This window comes from Petaurus breviceps, unplaced genomic scaffold, assembly GCF_028583685.1.
Source record: "Petaurus breviceps papuanus isolate PSGF00001 unplaced genomic scaffold, PetGlider_PUasm1.0 176, whole genome shotgun sequence".
NCBI classification, from domain to species: domain Eukaryota; kingdom Metazoa; phylum Chordata; class Mammalia; order Diprotodontia; family Petauridae; genus Petaurus; species Petaurus breviceps.
Window position 1 is genome coordinate 18,498,690 of NW_027185771.1, and position 12,458 is coordinate 18,511,147.

The following is a 12,458-nucleotide window of genomic DNA, read 5'->3' on the forward strand; positions in this document are numbered from 1 at the left end:
TTTAGGATTACAGGATTCAGAGCAGGTAGGGACTTTAGTGATGATTTACTCTAACTCCCTGGTTTTAGAGAGGAAAGCAGCCAACTATCAAGGCCAAGTTCCATCCATTCAGATGGAACCAGGATCACAGAATTGAGTACAACCTGTTCTTCCACCTCTTCTGTCTAAAGACAGAACGCTACCAGTCTAACCAGTCTCCCTGTTTTCAGAATTTGTCCACTGGAAATTCTTCCTTATTTTACTTTTTTCCCCCTTTCCCCAATTTCAAACTTTAGAAAAAACATGAAAGACTACAGAAATATATTTGAATGTAGAATAAACAAAATTACAAGTCTTCACTTTTTTCCGGAGGGGCCCGAGCCTGATAATTATGTTGAGAGTGGTGAGAGTGGTGAGAGTGGCGAGAGTGACGAGAGCGTCGCTTTTTCTCATGACTCTGCTTTTTCTCAAAGGGGCCACTTGGATTAAACATAAGTTTTCTGTAAATGAGAGCAGCATCTGCAATGGCAAACACAGTTGCCACAATTCCAAAGACCTGTTTTAAAAAAAAGTTATTACTTTTAGTCATTCAAGAAACAGAGAATAATTTCCCTTTCCCCCCTTGTAATTTTTAAAAAAATTTTTGTAATGATCTTTACTGAATCTAGTTTAGGTTGACTCCTTCACATAGATGTAGACTGGCAGGGATCTTAAAGATCATTTAGTCTAACCCCTCTTTCCTTACTCTCTGTCAAAATCCTCCCCTTTCTCCAAAGTTTCTGCAGTAAGTAGGGAGAAAAAAAATGCTTGTTAATGAAAAATAAAATATTTTCAAAAAAAGTTTTCTTCAGTAGCTGTTTGGCAAAGGAGAGAAGAGCTGGTCATTCAGAAAAGGCCTGAAAAAATATTCACCATCAGCACCTATGGATTGTGAGCCACGGCGTCTATTTCTCCATAGCGTCGTACTCATGAGGGCTTAGCATCATGTCTTTACTATTTAACACCTTGATTTTAATGGAATCATGAGATATTAAAGCAGGAAGGAACCTTAACAACCACCCAGGCCAACAGCCTCATTTGACAGATAGTGAAACTAAAACCCATAAAAGGAAAAGTATTTACCCAGGTTCACACAGTGCATTTGTGGTAGAGTTAAAATATAAATCCAGGTTCCTAACACCCAGTACTTCCTCCAGTCTACAATTCTTTTGGTGAAATGGGTAAAAGAGAATCAGCTCTATCTAGGAAAGTTGTATGGGATGTATATACATAAATGTTATACAGAATTGGGCTATAGATGTCACAGACTGAGCTTCATCTATTTAAAGCAAATAGCATTTTTAGGATTCTTCTTAGAGGCCTGAAAAATAGAACTAATTTGTATTAAATACATGAATGTTGTCCATGATGCTCCTGAGGAACAAGCTGATGGTGACTAGTGTCTTTTTTTTTTGGAGGGGGGAAGGCAGGGCAATTGGGGTTAAGTGACTTGTCCAAGGTCACAAGGCTAGTGAGCATTAGGTGTCTGAGGCTGGATTGTGACTAGTGTCTTAATGAGAAACTGAGACTACAGATAACACACAGAGATCAAGCAAATGATCAAATCTATGTAGAGGAGGGACATACTCATTGCCAGATTCCTGAAAGTTTATTTTAACAACAAAAAAAATTGTTCCTTACTCATATTTTATTCTTTTTTTCTGAACACAATGCCATTCTAAGTGACTAGAGTTTGCAATAAGAACAGGCTGGCCTGGCTCACCACACTGTTTTCAAGAGAACAGGTGTTTCCATGTGAGAACTTTGCAGATTTCTATGGACTAAAAATGTGAAAACCTTTGTTTCTGGGGTGGCTAGGTGGCACAGTGAATAGAGCACCAGCCCTGGAGTCAGGAGGACCTGAGTTTGAATCTGGTCTCTGACACTTAACACTTACTAGCTGTGTGACCTTGGGCAAGTCACTTATCCCCAATTACCCTGCCTTCCCCCCTCCACAAAAAAAATGGAAAAAAAAAACCCTTTGTTTCTTCCTCTAAAGTAGACAGAATGAATCTAAAGCACATTGAAAGTGGGAGAAGGGTAATCATAGACTTAAGAGCTGGAAGAGACTTTAGATGTCATTAAGTCCTACTCCTTTCATTTAACAGATGAGGAACTAAGACACAGGGGGGTCAAGTAACTTGCCCAAAGCCACATAGTAGTAAACGTCAGAGGTAGAATTCAAACCCAGAGATACTGACTATATAAATTCTGTGCTTTTCCCATTGTAGCAGGTGACTTTCCAGGACCATGAAAAAATGGGGGATTTTTAAATTGAGAAGAAAAGATTTATTGGAGTAAGGATATTTTAGGCCAATACATGATGACTGCCTTCAAATGTCTCAAGGGTCGCCACATAAAAGTGGCATTAGGGCTAACTAATGAGGTAAGAGGGAGGCTGATTTTTGTAATGTATGCTTCTATATCACTGTGGATGTGTAAACATAACCTGGGTGACCACTTACTGGAAATGATATGAGGTGATTTCAGGATAGGGGTTAGATCAGATGACTTCTGAGGTCCCTTCTAAATCTGGGATTCTATAACCTTATTTCTGTACAAATCTTAAGAGAAATATATGTAAAAAACATTTCCACATGAAACTATTAGATGGTCCAGCAATGTGACCCTTGCAGATATGCAATCATTACATTAATGTAAAGAAATCCAAGTTAAGAATATTTTCAGGAGTAAATGGTACTCTAATTTTAGTGTAAAATTATACCCCAATTCTGGGGACACAACCGATACTATTAACTATTAGACTTTTATGGACGTCAATTAACTTAGGGAATGAAGCTACCAAGACCTCTACTTACCCCTGCAATAGTAATCATTACTTCAGCTTTTGCTACCAACGCCAAAACGGACACGATCATAAGGAACACTGTACTCATAAGTGAGTTTAAAATGTCCTGAAAACATAGCATAAAAAGTCAGATTTTCCTGAAAACTGAGGCTGACAAAAAATGTCTTTGAAATCAATATAGCAAAGTCTTAAGAAAGGCAGTATGGCTTAATGGGAAGATTGGGCATCAGAATTGAGTTCAAGCTCCATGACTTATTGGGCAACCATTTGCAAGTCACTTCTCCAAGGCTCTTTTCCTCATTTGTGAACTAAGAATGAGGTCATCATGAAGATCAAATGAGATAATGTGTGTGAAGGGCTTTGCTAACCTTAAAGTACACTTTAGTCCTGCAGTGCTGTAGAAATGAGGTGCTCAGAGAGACACGCAGTGGTCCTGTTTTTCTCTACCATGCTTGAGTCATAGATACTAATCTAGAGCACAAATTGTGGGTGAGATGTTTTGGGTAGGCCAGATAGGCTCTAGGGGTATCAGTTATAGGCTGTCAGCAACGCTAGGTGTTTAGGTATTGTGGGTGAGATGTTTTGGGTAGGCCAGATAGGCTCTAGGGGCATCAGTTACAGGCTGTCAGCAATGCTCGGTGTTTAGGTGTTGTCGGTGCAGGGAATATTCACGAATGGCCTATGTTCTGATGCAGCAGAAAGAGCACTTGGATCCAGTCAGAGGATCTGCGCTCCAATCTCAGTCCTGCCACTTGCCCTGGGTGACCTCGCTGACTGGCCTTTAAGGTCAGGCCTTAGCACAGTACTGGGTATATATTAGGCACTTATTAAGTGCTTTTTGATTATAAGGGCCCTTCCAGTTCTAAATCTACGATCCTATGAATTACTCTGCTGCTATTAATTCAATGTTCAGATGGTGGACAATTTGTACAAAACAAAACCCTCACTCAATATTCATCTTGCCAAATGCAACAGTTGGTAGTTGTACCCTTATTCCTGGTAAGGTTAGCCAATGTGATTCAACTGTCGATCTGACAATGTCTTGAACTAAAGCATTTGGTTTCAGTAAATGTATTTTCAAGAAAAGGAACTTTTGTACAGTTTCCTTCCTCAGCTATCCCACCAACAGCGTCAGCTTTTCAGTGTAGGCAGTCTAAGGTATCTTGTTGGGCCCTATTAAGACCCTCTATCTCCATAAGACTACCTTCTTTTAACTGGTGAGAACCTCAAATGGAACATAAATGCTCACTCTTTGATACCAACGGAGTCCTTGGCCTTTATTAAAATATATTCACATTATGCCCGGGAGTAGGCTCTTGCCCTCAGCAGTTATCAGATGAGCTAGCAGAAAGGATGAGTTCATAATATATTACTGTGGTTATACTGCTAGCTGGAATAAACCCTGGTGGGGGTGCAGAATCAGGGTCTGGAAACTGGGGTGCTGAAAATGGCGATCAAAAGATGAAGGGGATATTAAAGAATAACTATCTAGATCAGGTCTACCTGAGGCTGACCTGCATTACAAGTTATATGGGTTGCTGGGCATTTGAGATTCACTCATAGATCAACCTGACTGATGGGATTGTCATCTTTTAGAATAGGCTTATCCAATACATAAAGAGAATTTTACTGGTTCTATGAGTATATAAGTATGCAGGGGTTATATGCTACCATGGAAGAAAATACTTTTTAAAGAATATGGTTGATGTCCATCAGTTGGGGACTGGATGAAAAAAAATATGGTTATATGAATGTAATAGAATTTTTTGGGACTGAAAAAAATGACAAATTCCTAGAGAAACCTGGGAAGACATGTATGAAGTATGTAGAACTAGAACAATTTATACAGAACTACAACACTGTAAAGGAAAACATTACAAGACTTGAGTTCATCAATACAATGAGGAACTGTAACTCCAGATGATGCTACTGAACTCCTGACGAGAGGTGATAGACTTGGTGTACAGATCTAATTTTTTTTTAGATATGGCCAATGCATAATTTGTTTTCCTTGACTATGCTTACCTGTTTTAAGGGTTGGTGTTTTTTAGTTTTAATGGGGAGAATTTATAGGGGAGAAGGGGAATATTAAAAGTGGCACTAAAAGAGCGAGAGAAGGATTACAGAGATAGTAAGTAGGGGGAAGGGAATAAATATCATCTCTTTTGATTCTTACAACAACCCCGCAAAGCAGGTGATGTTATATTATCTTCATTTTATATTTGAGTAAACTGAGGCAAACAAAGATTGGGTGACCTGCACAGCTTCACATAGCTAGGAATGTCTAAAGCTGGATTTAAACTCAGGTTTTCCTGACTCAAGGCTGAGTGCTCTATCTACTAACCATCAAAACTGCCTGAAAAAGAGGGTCACTGAGGCTTTAAAAAATGAACAGAACAGAAGGAAATTGAGAAGGAAACAAACAAGTAAAAGAATTTTGAAACTAGTGTGTTGAATTTATTATATACTTTTTAAAAAGCAAGTTGTACGTAGTAAGAGATTTATAGTTTTACATACAATCCTTTTTCTGTTCTTCTTTGTATATGTTCATGTTAGTTGATATTTGTCTAATTCAGAACAAAAAATTATCCAAAACATTTTTGAGAGTAAAAATTGTTGAGAAAATTCTTCATATTTTAGCTAACATGTACTATGTTGTTTCCTGTTAAGCTTAATTGCTTGCCTCTGAGTTTAAGACAGGGAATTTTGTGGAATAGCCTGTGTTCTTCTCTCTGGCCAGGATTATGCCAAGTATGAGCTGATAAGCTGTCATATGCTACACTTTAATTATGCAGCTTTGAATATGAGTGGAGTGGGACTGTGAGTTACCCCAGAGACTTAGTGGGAGAAGACCCAGAAACTTAAAGGTTAGAGGCACTCCTACTGGCCAACTTTCCCAAGACTACCCTATGAATGGGTGGAGGAGTGTAGCACAGCTGTGTAACAGAGTTCTATGTAAGCATGTAGAGAAAGTAATACTCTGGCCTGGGCTAAAAAGGTTTTTAATATCAAAGAATGGGACTTACACAGTAAAGGCCTTAATATATAGGAAAGAATTTACTATAAAAATGGACACTTACAAGTAAAGGCCAAAACAACCATTTCCACAGTAGGTCAAGTCTTAGTATATACAGTACTATGAAAAAAAGCACACTGATGCCCTCCAGAGTTGTGATCACTATATATGGTTCAGGGGCCAGAGCAATAACATGTAACATCAACGCTATGATAATCAAAATCTGCAAGAAAAAGGAAGGATTTACTTTAGTATAACTTTGTTTCAAGTTAAAAACATTTCTAACTATGATTGCTTTCTAAATACATAGGCATGAGGTGTGACCATGGAGTATTATGACAGATTTCTTTTTTTTGCTGAGGCAGCTCTTCCAACATTTGTACCCTTTCTATTTTTTCCTTTCTTTCCTCCCCCTCCTTCCCCCCAGCTCTTTGCTTCACCAATTCTTCTTTCTCTTTCTTCCATCCACAAGCCCTCCCATTCCCCAGCTGGTTTGGTAGGCCATAGCAAATGGAACATGGATTCATGATTTGCCCAGGGTCAGAGGCACTACTGGAATCCAAGGTTTTCTGAGGCCACATCTCATTACTCTGCCAGCAGTTCTCCGAGTGTGGTCTGAGATCCTCTTCCGGGGGGGTCTGTGAAGCCAAAACTTTTCATAATAATACTGAGATGTATTTTTCAGTCTCACTCTTCCACAAGTATACAGTGTTTTCCAGAGGCTACATGACCTATGTTAGATTTAGCTGTGAATCTGGAGACTGAGTTATTAGTTAATCTGTAGAACTGGACTTTTTACCAACAAATGGAGAAATCTACAGACATGTAAATGGAGGAGAGGGGGTGAGGAGGGGAAGAAGCATTTCCACTACATCTACTATGTGCTCAGCACTCTGCTAAATACTTAACACTACTATGTGAGATAGGTAACTATTATCCCCATTATATAGCTGAGGAAACTGAGGCAAACAGAGGTTAGAATGACTTGCTCACAGTCACATAGCTAGTAAGTGTCTGAGGCTGGAAATGAATGGAATCTTTCTGACACCAGACACAGTGCTTTATCCACTGAGAGCAATAATAACCAACAGACAAACTTTAATTACTCAGACTTGGGTATCTGACAGACATTTTCTCAAAAGTTAAGGAAACCAGTCACTTCAAGGAAAAAAAACCTGAGAATATTTGCTGCCAATGATAAAATTTGAGCTTTCAAGCAAAAATTTTGGAAAACTTGGATCCACCATAGAAAGTCTGACAGTTTCCTAAATACTTAAAAAGGTTTTTCTGATGAGATTGGTGGTGACAGTAACAATGTGATTTTTGTATTGTACAATGAAATGTGTCATTATTTGGGGGATCTGCAAAACACAGCAAATGATTTTTTTTTACAAATGATCAATACAGGATGGTACAGAATTATGCATGGGTAAACAATCCATTCAAAGTGCAAGATAACTCAATGAATTTTAAAGTAAGAGTACAAAAAAGTACATTGATAGGGTTTCAGATTCCACACTGCAACTAACCTTTAAGAAACTAACACCAAGTTTTGATCAACTAGTATTCACAATGATCTGAAAAGGCTATTAAAATACATCTCCCTTTTCCAACTACTTATCTATGTGAGGCTGTAGATTTTCTTCTCATACTTCAAACAACGTATTACAATAGACTGAATACTGAAACAAACTGGAGAATATAACATTCAAAAATATTTTCTATTTTAATTTCTAATATGGTAGATATCTACAGGTATCATCTACATAAACAAAAGCTCTTTAGAGTCCTCAATAATTTAATTAACAGTATGAAGGGGACCTGAGACCCAGAAGTTTGAGAACTGCTTCACTCATAACAATATATAAATGCTCACTATTATTTTTAGATATATCATCACAAGCATGGTATAATGAAAACTACTATATCTGGGCTTATGTCAAGAGACTTGAGTTTGAATCTGCTTTTAACACATACTTCTAGTTACCTAGGACTACAAGTAAGATGCTTATGTATATAGCCAAATTCCTTTAAAAATACCCTATATTTGGGGTGGCTAGGTGGTGCAGGGTACCCACCCTGGAGTCAGGAGGACCCGAGTTCAAATTCGGCCTCAGACACTTAACACTTACTAGCCATGTGACCTTGGGCAAGTCACTTAACCCCAATTGCCCTCCAAAAAAAAAAGGCAAAAAAAAATACCCTATATTTACATCTCATAACTCATTCACTCTAAATGCTTATAATCTGGCCTCTGGTCCCACAACTCTGGTGAATGATTACTCCAAAGTCAAGAATGACCTCCTAATCACCAAAGTCAATGACTTTTTCTCAGTCTTCATCCTTCTTGATGTCTTCAGCCTTTGTTACTGTCAATCATCCTCTTCTCCCTGATCCTTTCTTCTAGTTTTGGACACTGTTTTCTCCTTGTCCTCCTTCTACCTGCCTGACTACTCCTCAGTCTCCTTTGCTGCATCCTTATCCAGGTCACACCCATTAACTGTGGATGTCCACTAACCGTGGAGGCTGTGTTCTCTTCTCCTTCTCTCCGATTTCACTTGGTCTCAGCTCCAGTGAATTCAATTATCACATGTATGCTAATCATTCTGAAATCTATTTCTCAAACCTTAACCTCTCTGCTGACCTCTTGAACTAGATGTCACCTGTGCTCTGGACAGCCTTCCCAGATTCTAAATTTTCCTATTACTGTAGAGGGCATCACCATCTTCCCAGTCCCTCAGGCTCACAACCTAGGAATCATCCCGGATTCCTCGCTAACCCTCACTTAAAAAACTCCAGTGTCTCCACATCATCTGAGGATCAAACAGAAATTCCTCTGCTTCAGATTTAGAACTTGTCACAAGTGGGCACCTTTCTTTCTTTCTAGTGCTCTTACACATTACTCCTCTCCATGCACTCAAAGGTGCAGCCATACTTGTCCCTCCTCACAGGACTTCTACCTGTTGCACTGGCTGTCCTCCATACCTGGAATGTTCACTCTATTCTTCTTAGAATCCTTGGCTTCCTTCAAGACACCTCAAGTGCTGCCTTCTCTAAGAGGCCTTTCCAGCTTCCCAGCCTTAGTGCCTTCTCCTCTAAGGCTACCTTCCAATTACTCTGTGATGTAGGGGTAAGAATTGGACCTGCAATTTCATTGGTACAAGGAACTCCTGGATAAGAAAACTTCCTACAGGGTACAGAAAGATTGTGACTTGCCCTTGGTCATACAGTAAGAGAAAGGACTTGCACCCAGATTGTCTTGGCTTCTAGGTTCTCCATCTTGTATGTTTTCTCTATATATCTGCTGTCTCCGTCATTAGAACATAAGCTTCTTGAGGACAGGGACTGTTTTTTTTTTTTTTACTTTGCATCTTCAGTAATTAGCATAGTGAGTGGTACACAGTAGTTTATATAAATGCTAACTAGTTGGATCACTGCCAAGTCTGGGTGAGGGGCTTGAATAATTGCTCAAGGAAACTTTGAGGATGAGTTCCAAAAAATTGTTTTTCTTTACCTGTTCAACCAGTGACCCTTGCCAGGCCTTTCAAGGACTTCTTTCCATGACTGCCTTGGCTCCCATTTCAGCCTTACAGGTGAGATAATCTTGGGGCCAAAGTAAAAAATGATACCTTTCTCTTGCCCTGCAGGCTCTATCACACCTCTTTTTGAGCTCAGGTGGATGAATTATTCCTTAAGTCTCAATCCCTCAGGGCACTGGTTTACTACAATCCAGGTTCACAATGGGAAAATCAGTTAACCGTATAGTAAATAACAAAACAACAAAAAACAGGATCATGGCACCATAACCTCAAATCCAATATATCCAAACACAACTCATTATTTTCAATTTCTTGCTTTACTCCAACTACATTCTCCTTTTGCCTTCTCTGTTCCACTCAACAGCACCACCTTTCTCCTCGCTCAATAGGGTGTAGGGCGATAGACTTTGACCCTTCCCCTGTCGGTCATAGTTCTTCCTAAAGCCTTTCCCTTTTTGATTTCCATCTTCCCTCATCACCTCTCACCAGAATTCTTAAGGCAGTGTCCTCCAGGGGTCTGAACGCTGTCTCCTCACTTCAACACTGAGCCTCCGCCTTCTTACTTGCTGAACACTGCTGTGAGAACCCTCTTTTGCAAACCTCAGAAGCATCATAGAAACAAGTGTGCGCATGCGTGATTCTTACTCCAACGCCCCCTCCTCCATGAAGCCCTGCTGGAGATGACCTCTCCTTCCTTTTCAACAGGCCACCTCATGTCGTCTGGGTAGATGCCCCTTCCCCTATTGGGCTGCAAATTCCCGAGGTCAGGAGCTTTGCCCGGGTTCCCTGGGGAACCTGTTATATTATTTCATGGTCACACCTGACAAGTGCCCCAACTTCCTTAAACAAAAGGCTACTTTCCTGACGTTTCCAGTTCACCTCAGGCTGTCCAAAACCACTCTAGCCACCCCCTCCCTCGTGCTCGGCTCATTAGGGCCTGCACCGAACTTTCTCGGCGTTGGCCGCCTCAGCCTCCTCCCTGCTCCATCCACCAGTCTCCGCAGCCCCGCCTCCAGAGGGGGCCCCGTGGTCATGGTCCGAGCTGTGCTTTGGAGGCCTCCTCCCTCCGGGTCCTGGACAGGCCCTTCGGCCTGCTCGTGTGGGCATGTGACCTCCAGGTGGCCTTGAGGCCCCGGCCCGGCTGCAGGCGCTCCCTGGAGCCCCACCCTAACCGGGGGGCCTGCTCTACTCTGCCCCCAGGCGCCAGTCACCCAGGGACCAAGCCAGCTCCCCCCTCACGGGCACCCTCTCCCTAGGCCAAATCTCCCCCTCACCAGCCGTATTATCTTCACTAGGCCCTTAACGGAGGTAATGAAGCCTTTCACGGTCCTGGCCTCTAACTGGGGGTCAGTCTGGGAGTCCATGGCCCGCTTCCTCCGACTCAGCTACAGAGAACCCCACCAGCCTTTTCCTTCAGTCAACGGCAGTAGCCGCGAGCTAGCCCTTCCGTCCCCCCACCCCAAACTATCCGGAGACTCCCCCTCCCCCCACCTCCTTATGCATGCACGCTCGCGCCTCGTGGCTCCCGCCTTCAGGGCCTCGTGAGCTTCAGAACCTCTAGAGGGCAGCTTCCTTGGCCTCACTACGCACATGCTCTCGCCTTGTGACACGTGCTTTCCAGTCCGCGTGACGCCCTGAAGAGTCTCAGAGCCACGCGGTAGCTGCCTCACTACGCATGCGCAGCCACCTGGCGACGCTGGTCCTCCAGAGCCTCAGAGCCACTAGAGGGCCCTACCTCACACAAGCCTGCCTCCTGTCGACCACCTGGACCACTAGTTTATTGGGGAATAGTTTGGGTTCCTATGTGCATACACTCACATGGCCATGCATATATCTTAATTGTTTGTATATCTCCAATGTAGATATTTGATAATGGATTTTTTTTCCTATCTGAGGGCTTACCTTTTTATGCTAGGTTCATTGATTTTGTCTTCACAAGTTTTTCAGTTTGCTATAATCATCCGTAATTGACTCTATTCTTCATTTGGTTAACAATGCATTCCTTACCCAGAGCTGTGAGAGGTATATTGGATCTTCCTTTTTTTTTTTTTTTTTTAGCATGCTCTTTAATTAAGGCTGGATATCCACGGAATATGCAGTAAGGTTTTTGTTCAGACAATTTCAGCTTTTCAGTTTTCCCAGAGGTTAAAAAAAATCAAATAGGGAATTCTTTCCTCAGTAATTTATGTTTTCTGTTTGATCAAACGTGGCTATTGAGTCCCACAGCTCCTGCTTCTCCTTTGGCTAGAGTGTTCTATTGATCTGCTGTTTTTTAACCAGTACCAGATGGTCAGTCAGTCAGTCAACAAACGTTTATTAAGTAACTGCTGTGTGCCAGCCAGGCACCGTTCTAAGAGCTGGAGATGCCAAGAAAGGGAAAAGTCCTCGTTCTGGAGGAGCTCACAGTGGAATGGGAGAGAGAACGTGCAGATAACTATGTACAAATGCAGGATAAATGGGAAACTTTCAACAGAGGGAAGGCACAGGCATTAAGGGGGGTTGGGAAAGGCTTTTTGTAGAAGGTGGGATTTTAGCGGGGACTTGAAAGAAGTCAGGGAAGCAGGGAGGAGGAGATGAGGAGGAAGAGCACTCCAAGCTTAGGGCGCAGCCAGGGACCACGGCCAGAGTCAGGGAATGGGAGTGTCTTGTTTGAAGAACAGCGAGGATGTCACTTTCATTGGACAGAATACCTGGGGTGGGCTGGGGTGAGGGTGGGGAGATAGAACATGTAGAAGGGGGTTGTAAAGTATAGGAAGATTGGGAATTTAGGAGCAATGGAGGTTATAAAGAGCTTCAAGCCCCAAGCAGAGCATTTTGTATTTGATCCTGGGGATGAAAGAGAGGTAATGGAGGAGAGAGAGAGACAGAGACAGAGAGAGAGACAGAGAGAGAGAGACAGAGAGGGTGTCAAACTTGTGCTGTGCTCTAGGAAGATCACTTCAACAGTTGAGTAGCTGAGTGAAGGGTGAACTGGAGTGGGGGGAGACTTCTGGCAGGAAGACCAATCAGAAGGCCATTGTAATAATCCAGGTGTGAAGTGAGGAGGGCCTGAACCAGAGTGGTAGCAGTATCAGAG

General features: G+C 41.9%; 1 protein-coding gene across 1 annotated transcript; it reads right to left on the bottom strand.

The window, feature by feature from the left end:
* Positions 1 to 325: 325 nt before the first annotated feature.
* CKLF (chemokine like factor) lies at positions 326 to 10,746 on the bottom strand. Its single transcript, XM_069085892.1, has 4 exons — positions 10,657 to 10,746; positions 5,908 to 6,066; positions 2,838 to 2,933; positions 326 to 535 (listed from the first exon to the last, which is right to left on the bottom strand). The coding sequence occupies exons 1-4, from the start codon at positions 10,744 to 10,746 to the stop codon at positions 326 to 328; spliced, it is 555 nt and encodes a 184-aa protein (XP_068941993.1).
* Positions 10,747 to 12,458: the final 1,712 nt, after the last annotated feature.